Genomic DNA, 25452 nt, shown 5'->3' on the forward strand with positions numbered 1-25452 from the left:
TTTCCCTGAAGTCCATCCAAATTGTTGTGTATATAAATAGTTCATTCCTTTTTATTGCTGAGTACTATTCCATAGTATGGCTACCCACACTTTGTTTAACCATTTACCCATTGAAAGGCATTTGGTTTGTTTCCAGTTTGGGGCTATTATAAATAAAGCTGCTATTTTGAATTAAACTGTTATTATGAATAAAACTGTTAACATTGGTGTACAGGTTCTTGCATGAACATTATTTCTCTGGAACAAATGTTCAGTAGTCCAGTGTTGGGTCATCTTATAAATGCTCAGTACATTTTTAGTTTTAAAAGAACCTGCCAAACAATTTTCCAAATTGGCTGTACCTTTTTACATTCTCTTCAGCAACATTTGAGTGTTCAAGTTTTTCTACATACTCGCCAGTGTTTAGTTTTGTCACTGTATTTTATTTTAGGATTATGCTAGGTAGGTGGTAATGAAATCTTATGGTGGTTTGAATTTATATTTCCCTAATGGTTAATGACATTCACTATTAAAAAAAAAAGCATCCTTTTTATGCTTATTAGATGTCTTTATATCCTCTTTAGTGAAATGTCTGTTCATGTTTTTTGCCAGTTTTCTAATTGAATTAAAAAATATTGAATTTTGAGTTCTTTATATACTTTCTTTTTTTCCTGTTGTAATTAAACATTTTTTTCTTTTTATTGAAGTATCATTAATATACAATCTTATGTTGGTTTCAAATGTACATCAGTGATTCCACAGTTCCCCGTGATCAACTTATATTGTGATTGTGAATTATTGTGCCCTTTTATCCCACTCCCTGCTCCAACCCTTGGTAACCACTAGTCACTTCTCAGTGTCTGAGTTTACTGCTGTTTTGTTCCTTCTGTTTTGCTTTGTTTTTATATTCCACAAATAAGTGAAATCATATGGTATTTGTCTTTCTCCTCCTGGCTTATTTCACTGAGCATAGTACTCTCTAGATCCATCCATGTTGTTGCAAGAATGTTTTTTTTACATTTTTACCAGGCTGAAAAAGATCAAAAGAAGAGTCACATTTCATGATACATGAGAATTATATGAAATTCAAATTTCAGTGTCCATAAAGAAAATGTTACTGGAATATGTTCTTTCATTGACATATTGTCTGTGGCTATTTTTGTGCTCCAACAGCTAAATATAGTAGTTGTGACAGAGACAGGCTGGTCTGCAAAGCCTAAAATGCTTACTTATCTGGCCATTTCACAAAGTGTTTGACAACCACTAAGCAGAGATTCTGGATTCAGTGTTTTAGCTCAAGGAATTAAAAGGGCTCTCAACACTTTGGCTGAGTGAAAACATAGACCCAAATGTGGCCTACCCTAAATGAAGTTGAAATGCCAGAACTGCTTTGGTATGCTGCAGAGGAAGGTACCCGAAGTCTTAGGGAGATTGGAATATCAGAGTGGATTTGTCATGGAAGACCTACTCACCCAACCTGGGAGGGTCCAGAGGACATACCTTCCACCACGCTGGCAAATGCGTTTGTGAGAAGAGGTCCAGCAGCTGTGGTCTCTCTTTTCTTTAAGTGAGAAATTGCAGTAGGCATTTCTACTGTTGGGCGTGGATCCCTGAATACATGAAGATAATGAGATCCTGGAGTGGTAGGGGTCAGCTGGTGGCACAGTCACTGTAGTGGGCAGTGGAGCCAAAGCAGCAACCATGACAGTCTGACTCATGGAGATCCATGCACTGGCTGGTGGACAATGGTGTCTCTAGAAAAGAAAACGATGGGCCATTTACTAAATTCTTACCTGATCTGTATAAGCAGAAGAGTTCTAGACTGAATAAACAGAAGTCTAACGTGAGTAACCAAACAAAGAGTCATGGCCTCTCAATCAATTCCTAGTCTTGAACCCGTTTACAGCCTCAGAACCTTTTGAATGGAGGGGAGAATAGGATCCCCTGACAAAGGCCCTGTTAGATGGCCAAAAATTTATACTGTTAATCTGTCTCCCAGCATCCCCGAAAGGGACCAATGGCTATTTACCAGAGTAACTGTGCACTGGGGAAAAGGAACTAATCAGACTCCCAAGGGGCTATTAGACACTGGCTCTGAACTGATGCAAAATGTCACTGAGGTCCACCAAACAGAGCTGGGACTTGTGGAGGTCAGGTGATCAGTGGATATTTAACTCAGGTCCAAATCACTGTGTGCCCAGTGGTTGTTCAGATCCGTCTTGGGGCTATTTTCCCAATTCTGAAATGAATAATTGGAATAGACAGCTGTCAGAATCTCCATATGGCTTCCCTGACCTGTGGAGTGAGGGTTATTATGGTAGGAAAGGTCAAATAGAAGCCAGGAGAACTGTCTGTACCTACAAAATTAGTAAACCACAAGCAATCCCACATTCCCAGAGGGACTGCAAGCACTGCTACTAATAAGGACTTGAAAGATGCAGGGGTGGTGGTTCCCACATCTCCATTCAACTTATCTATTTGGCCTGTGTAGAAAAGAGATGGATCTTGAAGAAGGGTAAGACACTTACTCTAGAGAGGATTTGGACTTGCCTTCCCTGCACACAATAGTTCTGCCAAAATTGCTGTCCGTGGACTTACAGTATTGCTTCTGATCAAGGAACTCACGACACAGCAAATGAAATGCGGCAATGGGCTCATCATGCTCATGAAATTCACTGGTCTTACCATGTTCCCCATTGTATGAAAACAGCTGGCTTGACAGCACAGCGTGATGGTCTTTTGAAGTCTCAATTACAGTGCCCTCTAGGTGGCAATATCTTGCAGGGCTGGGGAAAATAACCTCCAGGATGCTGTATATACCGTAAATCAGTGTCCAGAAGTGGTGCTTTTTCTTGCAGAGCCAGGAATCAAAGGGTGAAAATAGGTGCTGGCACTTGTTAAGTTTATTCTGAGAATCTTGTTTTCTCATTGTTGCTATTGTAAATGCATTACATTTGCAGATTTCCTCACCTATTATTATCTTCAAATTGGTTAGTATTTTTGTGTATAAATGCTATTCATTGTTGCATGTTAATTTTATAACTTGCTACTTTGATGAATTCTATTCTTGTTCAAGTTAGTTTGCTGATTTGTTCCCTAGCGTTCTTCAGGGACACATGCTCATGTCATCTGCAAACAGAGATAATTTCATTTTTGCTTTTCCAATTCTTATGCTTTCATTTTCTTTTGGCTAATCCATCCAGAACAATAGTAAAGAGCAGCAGAGATAGTGGGAGGCTGATAATCATGACTTTTCTCCTTGGGCTTATTATTATGATGACATATTTATGGATTTTCTAATATTAATAGCAAATCAAATTCAAAAATACATCAAAAAGATCATCCATCATGATCAAGTAGGATTTATTCCAGGGATGCAAGGATGGTACATTTGAAAATCCATCAACATCATCCACCACATCAACAAAAAGGACAAAAACCACATGATCATCTCCATAGATGCTGAAAAGACATTCAACAAAATTCAACATTCATTCATGATAAAAACTCTCAACAAAATGGATATAGAGAGGGCAAGTACCTCAACATAATAAAGGCCATATATGACAAACCCACAGCCAACATCATACTGAACAGCGAGAAGCTGAAAGCTTTTCACCTAAGATTGGGAACAAGACAGGGATGCCCACTCTCCCCACTTTTATTCAACATAGTACTGGAGGTCCTAGCTGTGGCAATCAGACAACACAAAGAAATAAAAGGCATCCAGATTGGTAAGAAAGAAGTTAAACTGCCACTGTTTGCAGATTTTCTAATATTGAGCTAAATTACATTCCTAGTATAAACCTCCCTTGATCATGTATATTATTTTCTTAATGTGGTATTGAAGTCTATTTGCTATTATTTTGTTTAAGATGTTTGCACAAATACTCATGTGATATTGGTCTGTAATTATGTTGTTATTATTGTTTAGTTATCAATGTTATACTTGTTTCATCAAAAGAATTTAGAAATTTTCTTTCATTTTCAATGAATAGTTCATGTAGCACTGGGACTACTTGTTTATGTTAGGTTTAACTAAATTCTCCATATGAAATCTGAGCTGGGTGCTTTTTGTGGAGAAGTCCTTTGATATATTTTTATATATCTTCTATGGATACCAATCTGTTCAAATTTACCTAAGAATGTATCTATTTCACCTAGGTTTTAAAAATGTATTTGCATGTAGATATACATAGTCTATTATGATTTTTAAATGTCTTCTCTATCAATAGTTGTTATCCCCTTGTCATTTCTTATTTGTATATTTGAGCTTTCTCATTTTTTCCTTGATCCAAGTATTTAGAGGTTTGTCTATTTTTTGGTATTTGCAAAGAGTTAGGATTTCCATCTATCAATTTGATCGGTTTCTATTTTTGTCTTTAATTTTCTTTCCTAGCACTCACTCTCTTTTAGGTTATTTTTCTAGCTTTGTGAATTGGGGATTTAATTCACTTATTTTCAGTCTATCATTTTAGTGATGTAGGTGTTTAAGGCTCTGAATTTCCCTTTCACCATTTCTTTCAATGGACCCCATAAATCATTTATTTATTTCTTTATTTTTAATTGATGTATCATTGATATACAATCTTATGTTAATTTCAGGTATACCACACAGTGATTCAATAATTACCCATATTATTAAATTCTCACCTCCACTAGTACAGCCACTATCTGTCAACATAGGAAGATGTTACAGAATCATTGGCTATATTCTCCATGCTGTACTATCCCTGTGACCAACCTACATTATGATTGAGAATTCTTGTGCGCTTTTATCCCCCTCAACCTACTCACCTACCCATCCCAACCCCTCCCCCATGGTAGACCCCATAGATTCTTATATGTAGTTTTTATTGTCATTATTTTTCAGAAAGTCTTTTCTGTTTGTGTTTCTCCTTTCACCCAAGAGTGGAGGGGTCTTTCAGTTTCTTTTGTTTTGCTTTTCATGTCAAATTTCATTGCATTATGATCAGAGAGCATTGCTTCCACTTTATGATATCTGCTGATGTTCTCTTTATGTCTGTATATATTATCACTTTTTGTGAATGGTCCATGTATGCTTAAGAAAAAGATACATTCTCTATTATCAATTGATATGTATCTTAGTCTGCTCAGGCTGCCATAACTGGGTGGCTAGAAAAATAGAAATGTATTTCTCACAGGTCTGGAGACGGGAATCCCAAGATCAAGGTGCTGACAAGGTAGGTTTCACTCTGAGCCTTCTCCTGGCGTGTAGGTTACTGCACTATGTGCTTGCATCTTTTGCTTGTGCACACAGAATTCTCTTTTTCCTCTTTTAAGAGCAGTAATCCCATCATGAGGGTTCCACTCACATGACCTAATACCTCTCAAAAGCCCCATCTCCAAATCCCATCACTTTGGGGGTAAGGCTTCAGTATATGAATTTTATTAAATGGCCACAATACTGTCCATGGCAACATATATCCAAAAGAACTAGCTTACCAATTATGTGTTTTAGATTTTTTATATCCTGACTCATTCTTCATCAGCTGGCTGAGAGTAGTATGTTAAAGGCTCCAAACAGGGTATTTCTATTTTTTCTCTTGCATCTTCTGTATTTTCTCTTTTAATAGATTGTATGTAATTTGGTGCATAGATATTCATAACTGTTATATCTTCACTGTGAAAAGTGGCTTTTAGCATTATAACATGTTCTTCTTTGTCTCATCTAATGGTTTATTTTGGTTGAATTCTGGCATCAGGCTTGCAGACCTGCTTTTTTATATTTCCATTTACCTCATAAATCTGTGCCCACCTCTTTATTTTTCACCATTTTGAGTCACTGTTTTTTTGTTGTGTCTCTAATATATGCCACAATTGAATTTTGCTTGATGAGTCAATTTAAAAATAATTTACTTTTAATACTCGAGTCGACCCCATTCACAGTTAACTTTTATGACTGTGTCTGGCCTAAATTCTGTCATATTATTTTATGTCGTAGCTTCTGTATTATAGTTTCTTTCTCCAATGCATTCTCTCGGCTCATTTTAAATTTATTGGTATTTAAGATCTGTATTTTTGTTCTAGTAGTTATCTTTGGATTAGTATTTTTTATAGCTCCCTTAATCCTCTATTTTCTTGCTTATCTTTTTATTATCTGGTTTGTCAGTTTGGAATGGTGTTCCCATAGATCCAACAGTCTATAATCTGTCTCCTTTCTTTCACCTTTCTTCCCATTTTTAGTTGCATCTGCTCTTTTACAGACCATATAATGGTCATGTATTATTCTGCTACCCAGGCTCCCCACCCCCTCCGCTTTTCCCCTTTAGCCTTTGCTCTGTCTGCACTGGATATGTATGAACTGCTCACTAGTAGTTCTTTTGTAAGGAGTCCTTCTCTTGGTTTAGACGAAGCTCACTCTATAGCAGATTCCTCAGGAAGGCACATGTGTCCTGTAATCCCTGCCTTCCTGCACACATTCAAAACTGCTTTCTGTAGTTTTGATATTTGCAGGACAGTTCAGTTCAATATAATATCCCGAGACTGCTTTCATAAGTTTCTTGAGATTGCTGCTCCACTATTGCCTTGCTTTGTATATTGTTATCATGTTGAAATAGAGACAATATATATCACTTTAGCCATTCAAAAGGGTGTACAATTCAGTGGCACTGCATGCATTCACAATGCTGTGTAACCACCAGCACTATCTACACCCACAACATTGCCATCCTCCCCAACTCGGTACCCATTAAACAATAGCCGCCCCTTCCACCACCCCTCCAGGCCCTAGTGTAGCCTCTATTCGATTTTCTCTCTGTGAATTTGCCTGCCATGCCTCATGTAATACAGGGTATTTTTTAAAAGTCTGATGTCAGTCTAATTCTGTTGCCCTTGTAAGTTTATTTCATAGTTTTGCCTGGAGGCCCTGATTTTCTAACTTTAAAGTCCAATAGCTTTGCTAGGACACATCTTAGAGTTGGTTACTCAGTGACAATTTTACATGGTATCCAGTGAGCCCTCTCAGTGTGTGTGTAGATTCATCTTTTATTTCTGAAGAGTTGTCTTGGATTACAGTTTTAAATGTTAACTCTCTACCTACCTTGCATTTCAACCACTTTCTCTCTGACCATGTTTACTTCTTTATCTAACTTCATTCTCTTGTTTCTCAGCTTTTCTTCAATGTTCTTTATTAAGTTTTCATTTGCATCGATTCTCCCTTGGATGCCTTTAAGTTTAATCATGATATGATTTTGTTATTTTCTTCTCTGAGATCAATTCTCATTCAATTTCTTCCTTTTTTTTTTTTTTGGTGTGTTTCTCTTAATTAGTTTTTGTATTTTTGACTTGAGGTGTTTTCCCACATTCCCAAATACTTATTTGAGCATATTTAATTCAGTTTGGAGTGTTGTGTTACAGTCTTCAGCCTTCTGCTTGATTTTGGGGGTAGAATTTCTATCAGGTGGAATGCTCTGATTTGCATTTCTTTTCTTTAACAGTAGTTTTGAATGCCTCGGATCTGCCTTTTTCCGGCCCAATTCTTTCATACCAGGCTCCCCATTCAGCCCACCCTCTGCTGTCTGTCCGGCTGCCCTGTTCAGCATCCTTTATGAGTGGGGTGCGGGAGGGGGGAGAGAACGCTGGCTTTTCTTATTTCTTGTTTGTTTCCCAGGATTCTTAATTTTCCCAGCTCAGTTCCTTTTTTCCCTTCACTGCCAAGTCTGCAAGGGAGACCCCCCCTACTCTATATGATCTCATTCTCCTAAGGAGCAGTGCTTCTCCAAAGCTGCGCCTGCGACCCTGTCCAGATCCTTCCCTGCAGCTGGTGCTCCCGGGAGCCCGTAGGCCCAACTGTGTTTGGTGTTTTGGTATTCGGTGGCAGGCATTCTGGGAGTAATCAGCTTTCTACCCGCTCTGAGATCGCCGTGCCTCTCGGCTCTTTTTCTCAGACCTCCTCTGGGTTTCTCTGCACCCACAGGCTTGCAGCTGTGCACGGTGGGAGTCCTGCTGAAATGTAGGTTCTGTCTCTATTTCAGGTAACTTGAGGTTCGTGTGATGTTTTATTTTCTCTCCTTGTTGATTTACATTCTTTGCAGGGGGAGGGTGAGTGGGGTGATTGGAAATTAGGGAGCCACCATTGTCCTAACAGGCCTGAAAGTCCCAAAAAACGCACTTTGCAGTTAGTAACCTGTTAAAACAGCCCTCCCGGTGACTGCTCACTCCCTACATCCTTACCGACCCTTAATATATTTCATTTTTGCCAGTCTGATGCATGGGAAGTGTTTCCTCAGTGTAGCTTGAAATGCATTTCTCATCTTAGCGAGATTATCTTTTCAAAAACATTTTTTGCTTTTTGCATTTTTTCAACTCTAAATGGTCTGTTGAAATCTTTTTTTTTTTTGAGGAACATTATGTTTACTAGACTCCCCCCTTCACCAAGTCCCGCCCACATACCCCATTAGTCACTGTCCATCAGCGTAGTGAGATGCTGTAAAATCATTACCTGTCTTCTCTGTGTTGCACAGCCCTCCCCATGCCTCCTCTACATTGTACATGCTAATTGTAAGGCCCCCTTTCTTCTTCCCCCGCTTTCCCTCTCCCTTCCCACCCATCCTCTCCAGTCTCTTTCCCTTTGGTAACTGTTAGTCCTTTCTTGGGTTCTGTGATTCTCCTGCTGTTTTGTTCCTTAAGTTTTTCCTTTGTTCTTATACTGCACAGATGAGTGAAATCATTTGGTACTTGTCTTTCTCCACCTGGCTTATTTCACTGAACATAATACCCTCTCGCTCCATCCATGTTGTTGCAAATGGTAGGATTTGTTTTCTTCTTATGGCTGAATAATATTCCATTGTGTATATGTACCACATCTTCTTTATCCATTCATCTACTGATGAACACTTAGGTTGCTTCCATTTCTTGGCTATTGTAAATAGTGCTGCGATAAACATAGGGGTGCATACGTCTTTTTGAAACTGGGATCCTGCATTCTTAGGGCAAATTCCTAGAAGTGGGATTCCTGGGTCAAATGGTATTTCTATTTTGAGCTTTTTGAGGAACCTCCATACTGCTTTCCACAATGATTGAACTAGTTTACATTCCCACCAGCAGTGTAGGAGGGTTCCTGTCTCTCCACAACCACGCCAACATTTGTTGTTGTTTGTCCTTTGGATGGTGGTGATCCTTACTGGTGTGAGGTGATATCTCATTGTGGTTTTAATTTGCATTTCTCTGATGATTAGCGATGTGGAGCATGTTTTCATGTGTCTGTTGGCCATCTGAATTTCTTCTTTGGCGAACTGTCTGTCCAGCTCCTCTGCCCATTTTTTAATTGGATTGTTTGCTTTTTGTTTGTTGAGGTGTGTGAGCTCTTTATATATTTTGGATGTCAACCCTTTATCAAATCTGTCATTTATGAATATATTCTCCCATACTGTAGGATGCCTTTTTGTTGTATTGATGGTGTCCTTTGCTGTACAGAAGCTTTTCAGCTTGATATAGTCCCACTTGTTCATTTTTGCTTTTGTTTCCCTTGCCCGGGGAGATACGTTCATGAAGAAGTCACTCATGTTTATGTCCAAGAGATTTTTGCCTATGTTTTTTTCTAAGAGTTTTATGGTTTCATGGCTTACATTTAGGTCTTTGATCCATTTCAAATTTACTTTTATGTATGGGGTTAGACAATGATCCAGTTTCATTCTCTTACATGTAGCTGTCCAGTTTTGCCAACACCAGCTGTTGAAGAGGCTGTCATTTCCCCATTGTATGTCCATGGCTCCTTTATTGTATATTAATTGACCATATATGTTTGGTGTTGTAATCTTTTACTCTTTTTCATCTGGTTGGGTTTTTTATGGGTTGTTTATATGTACATTCTGGATCATTAGTTATGTGTGTTGCCATTTTTTTCTCCCCATCTGTCACTTTTTAAAATTTATTTATTGTGTCTTGTATGTAACAGAATTAAGTTTTGATGTTGCCCAATGTCTTCTCCTTAATTTTTTTAATTTGTCTTTTTAAAGGTAGCATTACTTACTCAAAGTTATAAACACATTCTGTTACGTTTAATCTAGTACTTTTATGAAGTTTTTATCTGCTTAGGTCTCTAGTCTATATAGAATTTATTCTGTAACAGTGTGAGAATTGTGTGAGGGAGGCAGGATCTGGATTAATTTTTTTCCCAAGCAGTTATCCTAATACCATTTATTTATTGGTTCATCATTTCTCAACTGATTAAAGGGCTTCCTCTATTCTATACTAATTCCCATGTATACCAGAATTGTATATGGAGCTCTAATCTATTCCAATAGCTCTACAACCTATTTTGCTAGGGCTAGTGCCCTCTTGTTCTTTTTCAAAAATTTTCTTGGCCCTTGTGCATTTTCTCTCCCATGTGAAGCAGCTCATCAAATTCCATGAAAAATGATCTTGGAATTTCAGTTGAGAGTACACTGAAATTATAAATTAGTTTGGGAAGAATGGACATCTTTTATTACACTGAAGATTTCCATCCACGATCAGGGTATTCACCTGCATTTATTTGGGTTTTCTTTCATGTTCTTCGGTAGATTTATAATTTTCTTTTGTAAAAGTCTCACCCATTTCTCATTGGGTTTATTTACCCAGATTCTCTAAAGTTTAGAATCTTCTCGAATCCCTCCCTTCTGCCATTTCTCAACCTTTACAGAGAGCCTCTCCATTTTACTTACATACTTAATTATTGTTACAGGTCACAAACATTTTCCAGTTGTCCTCGAGTTGCATCTTGTCAATGTTTCCATCTCTTCAACTGTAGGGTAAACCCCTTTGGGTCAGGCTGGGGTTGTAATTCCTGCTTGGGGAGGGGGGCATGCATTGAGCTGGGGGAGAATCTTTGCTAACAAGGAAGGGAAGAGGAGGAGGGGAGGAGCAAGGGGCCCAAGGACTAGGAGCAGGGAAGAGGAAGGAGCCTGTTTACTTGGTTTTGGGAAAGGGGGAGTGTTGGGAAGACAGGCCTCTGCAGGGAAAATGACATCTCCCCTCTGCACCTTTAGCCTACCTGCATGCGTGCACGTGTATGCATGTGTGTGTGATCCCCAAGCCGTCACTGTTCCTTGGCAGCTTCTGATGTCTTCCCAAGCAGCCCCTTGCTGGCAGCCTGTGCTAAGAGCCCAGCTCTGCCACTACTCCCGTGTGATATGGGTGGTAAAGTACCTCTCTCAGAAAACCGCTGTGAGCAAAGAGAGGATGTGTATAAAGCACGCGGCACACAGCATGACTCATATTAGGCATACAATACATGGAAGCTTTGCAAAACTTCATTGATTCATCAGCAAGGGTGTACAGAAAACACTCCAATCTGAAGGACAGGCAGGAAAGAGCTTTGACTGTTTAAGGTGCAGAAAGGAGGCTCAGGGTGGTGAGGGAGCACTGGTGGGGGGCAGGTTGGGTGGGGCCCAGGTCCGAGGACAAGTGGGGAGTCACATGGTATCTGAATAGGCTGCCCTTCTGAGGGTAGTTAGTTGAGAGAGGTGAGGCCAAGTGATCCTGGTGAGAGATGCTGGGGCTATGGGCTTGTGCACACCCTTAGGCAGTTACAAACCTCGTGTGAATGTTGTGAGAAGCATCCTCACATCTCCCCAATCTTTATGGGTCACAACAAGAGAGAGCAAACGTCCATTTTATAGCTAGAGAAACTGAGTCTAAGAGAAGAGAAATGACTAACTTCTTTTAAAGCAAGACAGGGCAAGTTTTGCCCCTTGAGTAGGTGCTTGCTCAGGCCATCTCTCCATCCACTTTAGGGTATGAATACCAATTCTCCCCCTTCAGTCGAAGCTCAGCTGAAATCTTTCCCCTCCTGGAAGTATTCTCTGGTCACCCCAACCCAAATGGGCTCATTTTATCTGGCATCAGGTTTATGTTTTAGATGGTCACCCTGATCATATATTACTTACAGCATTCTGTTCATCTAGCCATCCTTTTACCCATCCACCTACCCACCACCATCCATCTATCCACTTATCCAAAAGTCAGTAAGCCCTACTACGGGGCTGGTCCTGTGTCAGGCACTAGGCTGCTGGAGATGGTGTGGTCACCTCCATGGCTTAGAGTTGGAACCTCTGTGTTATGGGTTGAACTGTGCCCCCCCAAAATTCACATGTTGAAATTGTAACTTCCAGTACCTCAGAATGTGACCTTCAAGGATCACTGCAAATATAATTAGTTAAGAAGGGGTCATTAGGGTGGGTCCTAATCCAGTATGACAGATGTCCTTATAAAAATGGGGGGGAGATTCAAAGAACAAAGATGGAAGTATTACACTACTTCATTTCAAACTGTACTACAAAGCTACAGTAATCAAAACAGTATGGTACTGGCACAAGACTGGATATATAGACCAATGGAACAGAATAAAGAGCCCAGAAATAAACCAATGCCTGTATGGTCAATTATATATATGATAAAGGAGGCGAGAATAAAGGGGGAGAAGACAGTTTCTTCAGTGAATGGTATTGGGAAAACTAGACAGCTACATGTAAAAGAATGAAACTGAATAGATAACTGTCTTACACCAGACACAAAAATCAACTCAAAATGGATCAAAGACCTAATATGAGACCTGAAACCATAAAACTACTAGAAGAAAATATAAGCAGTAAACTCTTGAACATCAGTATTATAAATTTTTTTCTGGATATGTCTCCCCAGGCAAGAGAAGCAAAAGCAAAAATGAACAAGGGGGACTACATCAAACTAAAAGCTTCTGCACAGCAAAAGAATTTCACACACATAATCCAATTAAAAAATGGGCAGAGGACCTGAATAGACATATTTCCAAAGAAGATATACAAATGGCCAACAGATTCATGAAAAGATGCTAAAAATCACTAACCATCAGAGAAATGCATATTAAATCCCACAAACAAATATCACTTCACATCAGTCAGAATGGCTAATCTCAACAAGATAAGAAACAATAGGTGTTGGTGAGGATGGAGAAAAGGGAACCCTGTACACTGTTGGTGAGGTCACAGATTGGTGCAGCCACTCTGGAAAGCAGTATCTTAAAAGACTAAAAATGGAAATACCATATGACCCATCAATTCCACTTGTGGGAATCTACCCAAAGAAAGTACAATCATCCACTTGAAAAGTATGTGCACTTCTATGTTTACTGCAGCATTATTTACAATAGCCAAGATATGGACACAACTGAAGCGTCTGTCAACAAATGAATCAATAAAGAAGATGTGGTACATATATACAATGGACTATTATTCAGGCATGAAAAGGAAAGAAATTTTGCTATTTGCAACAACATGGATGGATCTATAGGGTTTTTTTTTAAGAACTAAGTCAGAGAAAGATGAACACCATATGGTTTCACTTATATGTGGAATCTGAAAAATTAAACAATGAAACAGAAATAGAATCATAAACACAAAGAACAGATGGTTGGTTACCATAGGAGGGGCAAGTAAAATAGGTGAAGGGGATAAAGAGGCACAAACTTCAAATTATAAAATAATTTAGTCAGAGGAATGGAAGTCCAGCCTAGGAATATAGCTCACAATGTAACATCTTGGTATGGTGACAGACGGTAACTACAGGGAATATTTAGTAATGTACGTTATTGATGACTCACTAAGTTGTTCATCTGAAACCAATGTAATATTGTGTATGTATATAAACTATATTTCAGTTTTTTTAAATGGCGGGAAACTGGGACACAGGGATCAACACAGACACGCAGGGAGGCTGTCATGTAAAGATGAAGACAAAGACCGGGGCAATGCTTCAGATCGCCTGTAAGCCACCAGAGAGGCCTGGAACGGATTCTTCCTCACAACCCTCACAAGGAAGCAACTCTGTGGACACCTTGGTCTCAGACTTCTGGCTTTCAGAACTGTGAAATAATATGCTTCTTCTGCCAAGTTTTTGGTACTTTGTTATTGCAGTCCTGGCACTAATACACTCTGGTAGGAGAGGGAAACCTATGTGAGCCCACCTGACCGGGACTGGAGGTGAGGTCAGTAATGGCTTCCTGGAGGACGTGATGCCAAACTGGGCACTGAAGGATGGATAGGATTTATCACACAGAGAAGTCAGGAAAGAGCATTCTGAGCAGAGGGAAGAATATATCCAAAACTCAGGAGGCGGCAGGAGTGTATGTCAATCACCCATCCTTTGACTTCCTTGAATTTCTATTGCCCAGCCTGCCCGAGCACCTGAGGCCTGGAAACCCACGCTAACATCCTTTGCTCTAAGACAATAGAAAAATAATTTTTACCAGGAGGCCCCATGTGCTCAGGCGGTAACATGCATCATTCTCATCAGCAGGGGGTGCTCACATAGTCATACCTTCAAAAGAAGGGTGGCTGGGAAGGCAGCTCTGTGCTGGCGGGGGGCCTATAGGACACACCATCCAGGGAGGACAGTCACTCGGTACAAGTACTTTATTTCAATACGATAGTGCCACACCAAAACTACAGTAGCACAAAACATAATAATACAAAAAATAGATTCCCTGCCCCAAGCCCCATATCCACGTACCCACGGAGAAGCCAGCCCTACGGCTCTGCGGGCCTGAGGGGAGGGGAGTCTCTTGGAGGGCAGCTGCCCATCTCCTCAGCCTTCTTTGAAGCTCTGGAGAACTGGGGTACTTTGCTTCCACGCCTGCAGGGCCCAAGCCACCCCCAGCATGCCCTGAACCAGCGAGTGCACTCCCTCTGGCTAGACCCTCAGCCCTAGGACAGGTGCTTCTGGCTGGGAGGGGACGGGCGTCCTGCCGACTGACACTTGAGGGAGGTGGCCCTCCATAGGGAAGGCAGAGAGGCGAGGGTCCGGGAGAGGAGGTGCATGGAGGGCAGCAGGTGGGGAAAGCTTACCTCCATGCAGCAGGTGTGGTGGGCTGGTGGCTCTAGCTCCTTTGGCTCCTGTCTGACCTTCCCTTGGAAGAACTACCAGGCCTGCCACTTGGGGACCAGGAGCCGCACCTGGAGGCCACTCCCCACACTCCTGTCCCGGCTCTGGGGCTGCGCTGCAGTGGTGAGGCAGTTGCTGAGCTGTAAGGATTATGGCTTCCCAGGCAAGGCAGGTGCATGTGGGAGTGGGGCCTGGCCAGATGGCCTGGGTGGCCAAGATGGGAGAGCAGGTGGGCCCTGGCTGCTCTTGATCGGTCACAGGGGCCTGCTTCCCCAGAGGCCTCGAGTGGGCTACAATTAGCTCCACCCTCTAGTATTGTCCTGATTCAACCCAAGGGGCTGGGGGTGGATGGAGCCCAGGGTAAGTTCAGGGGTTCCTCAGCCTCCTGACCTCAAGGCCACTGACCTGCAGGCCAGAGCTCTGGGCTACACCATGGGGCAGCTCTGTGGGCACTGGGCACAGGGTTACGGCCTTGCATTCCAGTCAGGACATCTGAAAGCCTCATGAGGAGGCCCTGCGGCCCCTGGTGGCAGGGTGGGAGGGGGGAGCTGTCTCCTTGGGGTAGAGTCTGGGGCCAAAGCCTCAGGTAAGGCACTAGAGAATGGAGGGTGGGGCTGGCTGCCGTCCTGGGAGCCAGGCCCAGCAGGTGGCAGAGGACCACACGGAGCTCAGAGGGAGGATCGGGGCCCTATGGGAGGGGAGAGCTATTTTCTCTTTCCTCCTTCCCTTGGGGAAGAGAATTGGCAAGGCAGGCCCCGAAGTGGCTGGGATGGGAGAATCACTGCAGAGAGGAAACAACCCCCAGGACAGACATTGGCAGCCAGAAGGGGGATGTTAGGAGGACAGCCACAGCGCAGCAGAGAGCGTCTGGTGGGGGCGGCCTCGCAGGCCTCCTGTGCTCTGGATCCAGGGAGTGTGGGTGCCCCCAGACGGGGTCTGAAGGCCCCAACCTGGCCTTGTTCTGCTGCAGCCCTCAGTCCCCTGCTGCCACTTTGGGGATCAGACCTTCCTTGCTGGGGTTCCCGCCGTTGGACTCTGGGGTCAGAGGCAGGCAAGCCGCAAGGGGAGGTGCCGTGGGCTGGCCCCCCCAGAGCTGCCCCCCTCTCTGCCTGGACTTGATGCTTCTCGGCACCAGGTGGCAGAGGCTGAAGTCATCTCTCCAGGGCTGAGGCAGCTCTCTGCCGGGAACCCGTTCAGTAGCTGGGGATGGCTGCCTTAGCCCGAGTGAGGAAGAGAGAGGGGTAAATCAGGGGGCTTCCCTTGTCCACAGGTTATTTAGAAAAAACAGAACATAATAAATATACCAATCTTTTCCCTTAAAAATAAGTTTTAAATGCATTATTTCCCTGAAGATTTCCAGTGTATTCCACAGCGTTTAAAAAATAGTTTCCCCAAAAATATATCTTTAAAGCATTTGACACAGTGGCATTTGTGGTGTATCTGGCGCTGGATGTGGGTGGGGGCTGTGTCCCTTTACCCTTGTTGGCACGGGGCCCAGAGCTGGTGAGCAACCAGCCTGACACCCAAATGCCCATTAGAGTTGACACACGTGTGCTAGGACGGCAGGGTCTTCACAGGGGATCGAACCTCGGATTACGATGAGAGCACACACGGTAGGCTCGGTTCCAGCTGAAAACCCTCCGGTGTGCGGTGCAGAGGCCCTGGGGGGCCAGGGGGCAGCCTTGTTCCCGCCCCCGGGGCTCGTCCTCAGCGTCGCCCCCTCCTCTGTCTTGGCTCTTGGTGCTCTGCCCCTCACCAGACTTCACACTTGTGCGGAGGGTTCATGGGCGAGCCGGGAGGGCACTGGAAGTGCTCGGAGAACTCCTTGGAGTTGGAGATGGAGCCGATGACCCGGAAGCGGGAGGGGCTGTGAGGGTCAGTAATGAGGCCTTCGTGGGAGCTCTCGGGCGTGCGGACGGAGCACCAGACCTTTGTGAGGCAACAAAGGAGGGGCCGGGTCACTGCTGAGCCCTGCGGCGGCCAGGCTGCCCCGTCCACGCGCCCCCACCTGGTTCTTAGACGCCCGGGAGTCAGGAAGGTCTGCCCAGCAGGTAAGGAAGAGACAGTGAGCGGCGGTGTTCCCCACCCCTGCATCCTCTGTGGCAGTCGGCCCTGTCAGTCCCAGGCATCTGCATTAAATTTCACCTGAACAAAGGATTCTGCCCCCAAACCAGTTTGAAGACCTCAGCCTGAGTGCAGACCACTCACTTCCTGGGCAGGAGAAACCAGCTAAGGGCCTGGCAGCTCTGGACACCAACAGAAGGCTATACACTGAACATCAACTCAAAGGTTAACTTGGGGCATCTTGAGTTTAATAAATTTTTAGAACCCTAGGAAAAGAAGGGTCCTTAATGATTACCTTGTCCTCTCATCTACCTGATGTGGAAACCTTTTTTAATAGCATTCTTGGCCCTTTCTCGACTCTAATGACAGGAAGCTCAGATTCTTACAGGGTGGATGCCCTGTGGACGGTCCATGGAGCTGGAAGGTTCTCAAAGAGGGGGAACTTGCCGCTTGGCCCTCAGAGCCCTGGAACATCAAGATGGCAGCATGCGTCTAGGTTTGGCATTTTTTCCTGTAATGAACTCACCTGTGCAAACCCCAGGAAGAAGAGCTGGTTATTGGTGAGACCCAGGGTGGGCAAAGTCTGCTCAGCCCCGTTCTTCTTCACCCAGTTCTGGTAGGCCTGGCAGGAGAGAAAGCAAAGCCCGGGGTTCTTGTGATGTAGGAGCAAACAGGGCTGCAGCAGGGGGCTGGCGTGGGAGAGATCGGGAAGCTCTCTTGGGGCAGAGACTGGTTTCTGGGGTCCGGGCCTCAGCTCTCTGATGGCCCAGCTCAGCCTGGAGGAGCTGTCTTCTTTACTGCACTCATTCTTCATTTTATCTGCACCTCAAATTGTCTTATCTATTTAGCTACGTAGGGACTTCCTTTCCCTTCCCCTGCCCGCTGACACTATGATGTGAGCTTTATGAGAGCAGGACCCCCATCTGTCCTGCCACAGAGACTCCAGTGCCTAAAACGGTACATGGTGGGGAGAAGGCCTGCAGTATATTTTCACTTACTAATGGACTCTAGGCAAGTCACAGAATATTTCTGGGCTCAGTTTCCTTATCTGTAAAATGGGGTGGTGACCCCTAATTGTAAGGTGGGTGGAGGTCCTGAGCACAGAGCCTGGCATGTAAGGCCTCAATAAATGGCACCCCATGGCACCCCTGCTCTCCCCACCACCACAAAGAAGCTCTGTGCTGCTCTGAGAGCCGCCTCCCTCTGTTCTCTCGCAGCCTCTGTTTTCTCTCCTTCCAACTCAGCCAACATTTCTGAGGGCCACTCCGGCTCAGGCCTATGCCCACGTTGTCTGCGCTATCATCGTGCTAACACCCCAGTGATGCCGGGGTTAGGAAGTCACAGCCAGGCACACCGAGGCCCAATTTAGCTGAGTGACTCGCTCCAGAGCCAGGACTGGAGCACAGAACTGACTCGTGACCAGTGGCCCTCTTCACTCCTTCCTGAACTAGCGTGGCCTCCCCTGCAAAATGCAAGCACAGGCTGGTCTTCAGGTGGGTCCAACCCAGGCCCTCTCCTATGCCTCAGTCAGGCCGGACTCGAGCAGAAAGCCTTGCGTGTGCCGGGCCCCCGGGCGAGGTGCTCTCACAGACACACGGCCTCAATCTGAATTTGCTGCCCCTGTTCACGCAGGAAGAAGCTGGAGCTCACAGAGCAGCTGCAGCTGACCCCAGCTTGTCTGTACCGACCCTTTCCCGAGAGGGCATCTGGACAGACCCAGGCCTGGGCCTGGCTGTGGTGGGGAGTGGACCTCTCACCCGATAGGCCGCCTTGAGGCCCCCGTTATCGGCAATGTTCTCCCCAAGGGTGTGCCGGCCATTCACCGGCTCCCCATTGACGCTGTAGTTGCTGTACTGGCCCACCATGCACTCGGTCTGCTGCTTGAAAGCCTCCACCGACGAGTTCTTCCACCAGGGCCGCAGGTTCCCGTCCTTGTCGTACTCGCGTCCTGCAGGGTCAGAGGAGGTGCCGGGTCAAGGGGGAGAAGAGGCAAAGCCAGAACTGGTGCCGCTTATGCGCCTCTCCTCCCAGTGGGCAGTGGGTTCGCGTGTCTATCGTCCACCTACCCACCGGCTCTGGGGAGACGCTGCCGGTCTGAGTGCTAAGCAGCTGACACAGCCGTCGGGGCTGGGTGGGCAGGGGAGAGAGGATGGTGGGCGGTAGTGCAGGCAAGGATGTGCGGGTTTCAGTGGAGCAGGGTCCCTGTGAGGCTGACTGAGGGCCTGCGACTGAGACCGGAAGGGCTAGTGGAGTCAGCAGCTCTGCGGTCACAGGACAGGCCTCAGCATCTAAGGTCCTGCCTCTTCCTTCTGGAACTTGGGGTCCGCAGGCAGGAGGGAATGAGGAGGATTCTGGACGTTTGCTGGTGAGGAGGGGACTGACTGCAACTCCCCTGAGTGTGTGTGGCCGGACCAGAGAAGTCTGCTCTCCCTGCTGAACACTAATACCCACCCCGAGTCCTGGACAACCCCAGGGGCGGGGTGCCCACTGATCTGATGCAGTCCTCAAAATCACCAGGTGAGGCTGGAATCATCAAGCCCATTCTACAGACAAGGAAACAGAGGCTTGGAGAAATGATGGGACTTGCAAAACCATATAATTGGCAGGAGGCAGAGGCAGGATTTGAACCGAGTTCCATCTGTCCCCAAGGCTAAGACACTTGGAAGGGGGGGGAGCAGAAGCAGAAGCAGTGGGGCCAGGAAGCTGATGGGCCCTGTCGGAAGGGAACTCCACGGAATCCATACCTTGGTCATCGAAAGCATGAGTCAGCTCATGGCCCACGACGACACCAATGCCACCAAAGTTTAAGGCCCTGGAGGAGAGGACACAAAAGTGAGGGCAGTGCCACAAGGGGCCGTCACTTCTCGGCCCAGAGACACAGAGGGATTCCGCGGGGCTCTGTGGGATGTGACTGCAGTCTGGGTCTCCAGCCAGGCCCCGGAAGCCAGCTGGAGGCTGAGCGAGTCGGCTGTGGTCAGCCTGTGTCCAAGGCTCACCATGCACTGTGCTGGTGCTCCACAGGGCCGCTCTGTTCCCTTGGGTCATCTCAGAAGAGTTAGGTACTAGTAACTAACTCAGCATCTGAGCAAAACAAGGCTTGAAGAGGGTCCAATCGCTTTGTCCAAGGGCCCCAGAGTCAGCAAAAGGCAGACCTGGGATGTAAACCCAGGCCCACATGGATTTCCTTTATGAGACAGTGCCCGTACGCTCCCTGCTCCCCAGCTGTGACTGCTGGACAACACTGATAGAGGGGCACTCCCCTGTGCAGGGCTCCGGACTCACGCCACGCCCCCACGGTCCCACTGTGTAGGGACTTCCAAATCCCGGAGACCCCTGGAGGGAAGGAGAGAGAGGAAGGACCTTTGCGACTTCTGTGCAAATCCCAAGCTACCTGGGCCAGTGGGGCACAGAGCGCCCAGGGATATTGGCTGGCACGTGGTCAGCCGTGGGCCACAGGGCTGTGCTGAGTGGGGGTCCACTGAGGGGCAGGGGGAGATGGGGTGAAAGTACCAGCAGCATCCTACTTGGGGGAGGAGCGGGTATAGAACGGTGCCTGCAGGATCCCGGCTGGAAACACAATCTCGTTCTTGGTGGGTGAATAGTAGGCGTTCACCATGGGTGGGGTCATGCTCCACCTACAAGCAATACACACATGAGAGCCCAGGCACGCTGGTGGGACAGTCCATCCAGAGGGCATCAAGAGCCTTAAAAATGTGGATTCCCCTTGACCCCAGGCCCAAGGACATCCACAGAAGGGTTGTTTTTGAGAGGGGAAAACCAGAAAACACCCAAATGTCTACAAGGAAGGGATCCTTTAAGTCTGACATCACACAGTGGAACACTTAGGTTCTTACGAAGAGCCACATGGATCACATGGAGCCATATGGTCATCGGTGATTAAGCTTGAAATGTATCTATGAGCAGTTATCAAAGTGTGATCTATGGACACCTGGTGCGGGGGGGTTCTCAATTCCCTTCTAGGGAGTCTGTGAGGTCAAAATTATTTTCATAATAATATGAAGATGTTATTTGCCTTTCCCCTGAGTTGACATTTGCACTGACGATGTAAAAGCAACAGTGGTAAAACCGCTGGAGCCTTAATAGGAATCAAGATACTGGCACTAGGTGTTCAAGTGGCCGTGTTCTTCACAAGAAAGAAAAAGAAAAAAACCATTTCACTGAAGAACATTCTTGATGAAGTAGCATAATTATTGATTCATGACATCTAGAGCCTTGAGTGCAAGTGGGACCAAAAGGGAAGCACACAGAGGCCCACTCCCTGCTGCACAGACTACCATTTGAGCTGGAGAGAGTGACTGACAAAATATGGCACTTCAGACTTGGGGATCTGGCAGATACTGTCTTGGAAATGAATAAAGGGAGCTCATCACCTCAAGAAAAACAACTGACACTACTGGTTGTTACCAATGATAAAAATGCAAGGTTTCAAAAAGAATGTGACATTTCTAGCAAAAGTTAAAATTTTGAGGAACTTCTGTTGGCCACTATAAACCTGACAGGTTCCGGCACTTCAAGACTCTTCTCAGGAGGTTAGCGGTGAAATGAACAAAGACTTATTTCTGGGCATACTGTATAATGAATGTGTCACTATTTGGAAGGTAAGTACAACTTGGTGGACCATTGTTCTCCAAATGACCAATGCGTGATGTTACAAAATCATGCATGAGTAAAAGATCCATTCAAAGAGTAGGACAGACTGATTGATTTTAGTGTAACAGAGTATGAAAAGTTCATGGATATGGTTTCAGATTCTACAGGCAATGAACCTTTAAGAAATTACCACTCGTTGAGTTTTTGATAGAGTATCAATGAAGAATGTGTTTTTCAGAAAACACTATTAAGATATCCTTCCCTCTTCCAGCTATAAATCTGTGTAAGGCTAGATTTCTTTATATATTTCAAAACAATACATAGTAACAGATTGAATGCAGAAACAGATATGAGAACTCAGCTATCTTCTATTAAGCCAGACTTGAAAGAAATCTGCAGGAAGTAAACAATACCTTTCTTCTCACTAAACTTAAAAAAAATAGTTCCTTTTTATAAAATCTGCATAAAAAAATGATATAACCTCCACAAACAAAAAAAGCTCTTTGGGGTCTAACAGTTTTTCACAGTGTAGAAGGGACCCTGATGGTACATTAGCAATAAAATATTTGGCCTCTCAGTGATTTTTCTTGTGTGGAAGAGAAGGACCAGTAAGGAGTAGAGAGAGACAGAAACTAGACAGCCACTCTGCCTCCTCCAGGGAGCCTTCAGAGGTATATTAAGGGGTGCCTGAAGCCACAGAATGAGAAATTGAAAACATTCATATTCTGATAAGCATGGATATGTTAATGAGTAGGAGACAATATTTAAATAAAAAATTGTAAGCTACATTAGAAGACTTTAGATAAAGTCGGAACCTTGTGGCAGTACCTATGCCATATTCTGGAGATAAAAGACTGCCTTCCTGTGCATTGAAGGGGTACCCTGGTGGAAGATGGGAAACTTAACAGGAAACAGAGATGTTCAAACCCCTGTTGTCCACAAGGGGGCACCAGAGGCAAGGAGAAGTTGCATTAACCTTTCGGTTAGATTTATTCTGTGGTTTTAAGGGCATGGCGGGAGCTTAGTCTGAGAACTAGTACGGGGCGGACTACATCTTAGATAACTGTCAAAAAAACCAGATACTAGGTCTCACTCCAGATTATTTTAAGAAGGTCTGGGGGCCAGGCCAGGAAACTATATTTTAAAAGTTCTGATGTGCAGTGAGGTTTGGGAACCATAGCTGTTGGGGGTCCACCCAGCATCTTCCCTAGCTGGGGGCCTCTTCTGTGCCAGACACTCCCCAGAAATTCTCAAACTTGACTGTCACACTAGCTCCTCCCATTCTATCTGTTTACAATGAAGCAAAGGCTCCAAATGCTGAAGTGGAGGAGCCGGCACGTGATGCCAAGTCCACTCAACTCCGGAGGCCAGGTACTCTGCCAAGAGGCTGGGTGCTGGGCGCACACAGACTAGGGGCCAATCCCAGCGCCTGGCTGGGCAACACTTCCTGGGTCCTTGGTTCTTCACCTGAAAAGTGGGATAACAACAACCCACTCCTTAAACAGTTATATCTGGCACACAGTATGTGTGCGAGCTCAGTCCAGGGCACCCCTGTGTGCTGGGGGCTGGCACCTTCCCAGCGAAGGGCCCAGGAACTCACTGGTCTCTGTTGGGAGCTTTCCTGAGCTGGTCAGCAGTGACCCTCCACGAGAAGTTGAAAAACCGCATAGCGTTCTCGAAGTAGAGGTCTGGAACGGCAGTGTACTGGGCAAGAGAAAGCAAGGCCACAGGATCAGAACGCGACCAGGCTGGGAGGCATCTCTCCTCCTCGAATGCCAACTGAGAAACTGAGGCCCTACATGGTAAAGGGGTCGGTCTGTAGGTCAGCAGCTAGAAGGGAGGCTCGGGGCTGCAGGCTTGGGCTTTGCCCTCGGCCCTCGCTCTGCTGGGGCCTGGCACGCTCTCCTCAAGAACACACTGAGAGCTTCACCCACAGCCTCCCAGCACCCGGCAGTGTCACAGGGCTGAAGGATGCCCCTGGGCCTTCAGTGGGAAGTAGCTCCATGCTGTCCAACAGAACTCTCTGTGGTGATGGACATGTTCTGTGCCTGTGTGGTCCAATAGGGTGGATGTTACCCACATGTGGCTACTGAGCAGTTTAAATGTGGCCAGTGAGGCTTTTAGATTTAATTTTAATTTAGAGTACTTCAATAGCCATCTGTGGCTAGGAACTACCAGAGTAGACAGCACAGATCTACCTATCATAAATCAAGCTGGGATCTATGTGAAATGTCAGGGAACAGGCATTATTGAAAATGGTCCTCACCACTCAGCCCAGCCTGTCAGCTCTCTTCAGGGGCAAGGCTCTCCCTTAGATCGGCTCCAGAGCTTTCTGGCTTCTGTCAGGGCTCTGGCAAAATGCTGGGCCCGCGGGCGCAGGACTGACCCTGTGCGCTCTGCCTGGGCCGCCTCCAGGAGGCCCAGGATCTTGAATCAAGACACCCTGGAGCATCTTAAATTACTCTCAAGGAAGAAGGCTGCAGAATGAGTCCCATATATTCAGAAGTAATTTTCTTAGGTTTTAAATATAACCATGATAAGAGGTTATTATAATTGCATAGATATCTGAAGTCACAAATTTCAATCACAAGAAGATATGAAACTTTATTTTTCAGGGCAGAAGCACAATCCATTTAAAGAGTGATCTGCCAAATGATCTAACCTCCAGGGATTTGTCAACTAGCCTTGTTGCCTAAATTAAGCTTAAACATGCATTTGGGATTTAGGTTACTTGTTTTCAATTATCATTTCAAGGACCAAGTGGAAAGTCCAGGTTTCTCAGGGAAGGTGGGGGGAGGACCCGAGAGTTGAAGGCAACTCAGGGGACTAGGAGGAGGAGTAGGGCTCCACTCTTCTCCCCACCCTCACTGATGTTTTAGGAACACCAATTCTCTGTGCACCTCATAGGAGCTGCTTGCCTTCATTGTTTCTCACTCTTTAAATGGAGCTAACCACTTTCAATAGGGCACATGGTCTCTGGCTGGCCCAGGAGAGGGGGACCAGGGAATAGCTTCCTTGTGCCTGATCCATCTCCAGACCCCACACACCAGCATCTTGAGCCATGTTGACCATTGTGGTGCCCCGAAAATCCCATCCAGACTCAGCCTGCCTCTGTTCTTTACAAGTGGGGCCTCCCAGGGGCATTTGGGAATGCAAAGGGGCAGGGTGGGAGCCACTCACGTCATTGAACACTTTGTCCAGCTCCTTGGGATCCATGATAAAGTTGGGGTAGCCTATCATGTTGTAGATTGCATCTGCCTGGACAGGAGAGATACAGAGGACAATGAGCACCTAGCAATGCTGGCCAGTATCAGTGTCTGAGCCAGGCTCTTCCCCGCTCAGGATGGTCACATGTCTTTCTGGAAAGATTCCTCTCTTACTTAACCTCTGCTTATCCTTTGGATCTCTGCTTAAATATCACTTTCCAGGGGAAGTTTTTCCTGACCAGCACCCACTGGATTGCATGTGATCCTTTACTGTCTGTTAGACATGTCATGTTTCCCAGCATTTTCCCTGGTACCCTTAGTCATTAATGCAATCGTGTTCAAGGCAGTCCCTCCATCCTGCTGAACTGTTCATTTCCCGTGGGCAGGTCAGCACCCAGCCGTGCTCTTCAGATAAAACTTGTCTCTCCTCAATCCACCCTCCACTGTCTGGCTGCTGCACTCTATGCATGAAGCCTCTATAGCTCTCTTCAACCACCTGGCCAGCCTTACCTTTTCCTTGGCTGATTTACGAGTGTCTTCATCCATCCATTTTAGGGTGCTCAAGCTTTCCTCAAATGCCTTCTTGATCTCCAGGATTATCTCGCTGGCCTGAGGAGACAGAAGTTGAACCAGTAAGGTCTGGGCCCTGGGTGGGCACCACAAGCAGAAGGGCAATGCTGGTCCAGGGACTAAACTCAGGTCTCGGCTCAAAGCTCCTAGGTGCTGGGCT

At 45.5% G+C, this 25452-nt stretch overlaps 1 protein-coding gene across 2 annotated transcripts in view; it reads right to left on the reverse strand.

Annotated features, from left to right (window-relative positions):
• Window positions 1-14357: 14357 nt before the first annotated feature.
• The window catches only part of ECE1 (endothelin converting enzyme 1), a 106493-nt gene continuing 95398 nt past the window's right edge, over window positions 14358-25452 (reverse strand). For both annotated transcript variants that reach the window (XM_073233346.1, XM_073233345.1), the window contains 8 exons: window positions 25233-25331; window positions 24697-24774; window positions 23117-23220; window positions 20430-20540; window positions 19650-19717; window positions 18663-18853; window positions 17432-17527; window positions 14358-16770 (listed from right to left, as the gene is read on the reverse strand). In XM_073233346.1, the coding sequence (XP_073089447.1) occupies window positions 16594-16770; window positions 17432-17527; window positions 18663-18853; window positions 19650-19717; window positions 20430-20540; window positions 23117-23220; window positions 24697-24774; window positions 25233-25331 (924 nt within the window). In that variant the 3' untranslated portion in view covers window positions 14358-16593. The remainder of the gene's footprint in view (window positions 16771-17431; window positions 17528-18662; window positions 18854-19649; window positions 19718-20429; window positions 20541-23116; window positions 23221-24696; window positions 24775-25232; window positions 25332-25452) is intronic.

Source organism: Manis javanica, chromosome 4 (genome assembly GCF_040802235.1).
Source record: "Manis javanica isolate MJ-LG chromosome 4, MJ_LKY, whole genome shotgun sequence".
NCBI lineage: Eukaryota > Metazoa > Chordata > Mammalia > Pholidota > Manidae > Manis > Manis javanica.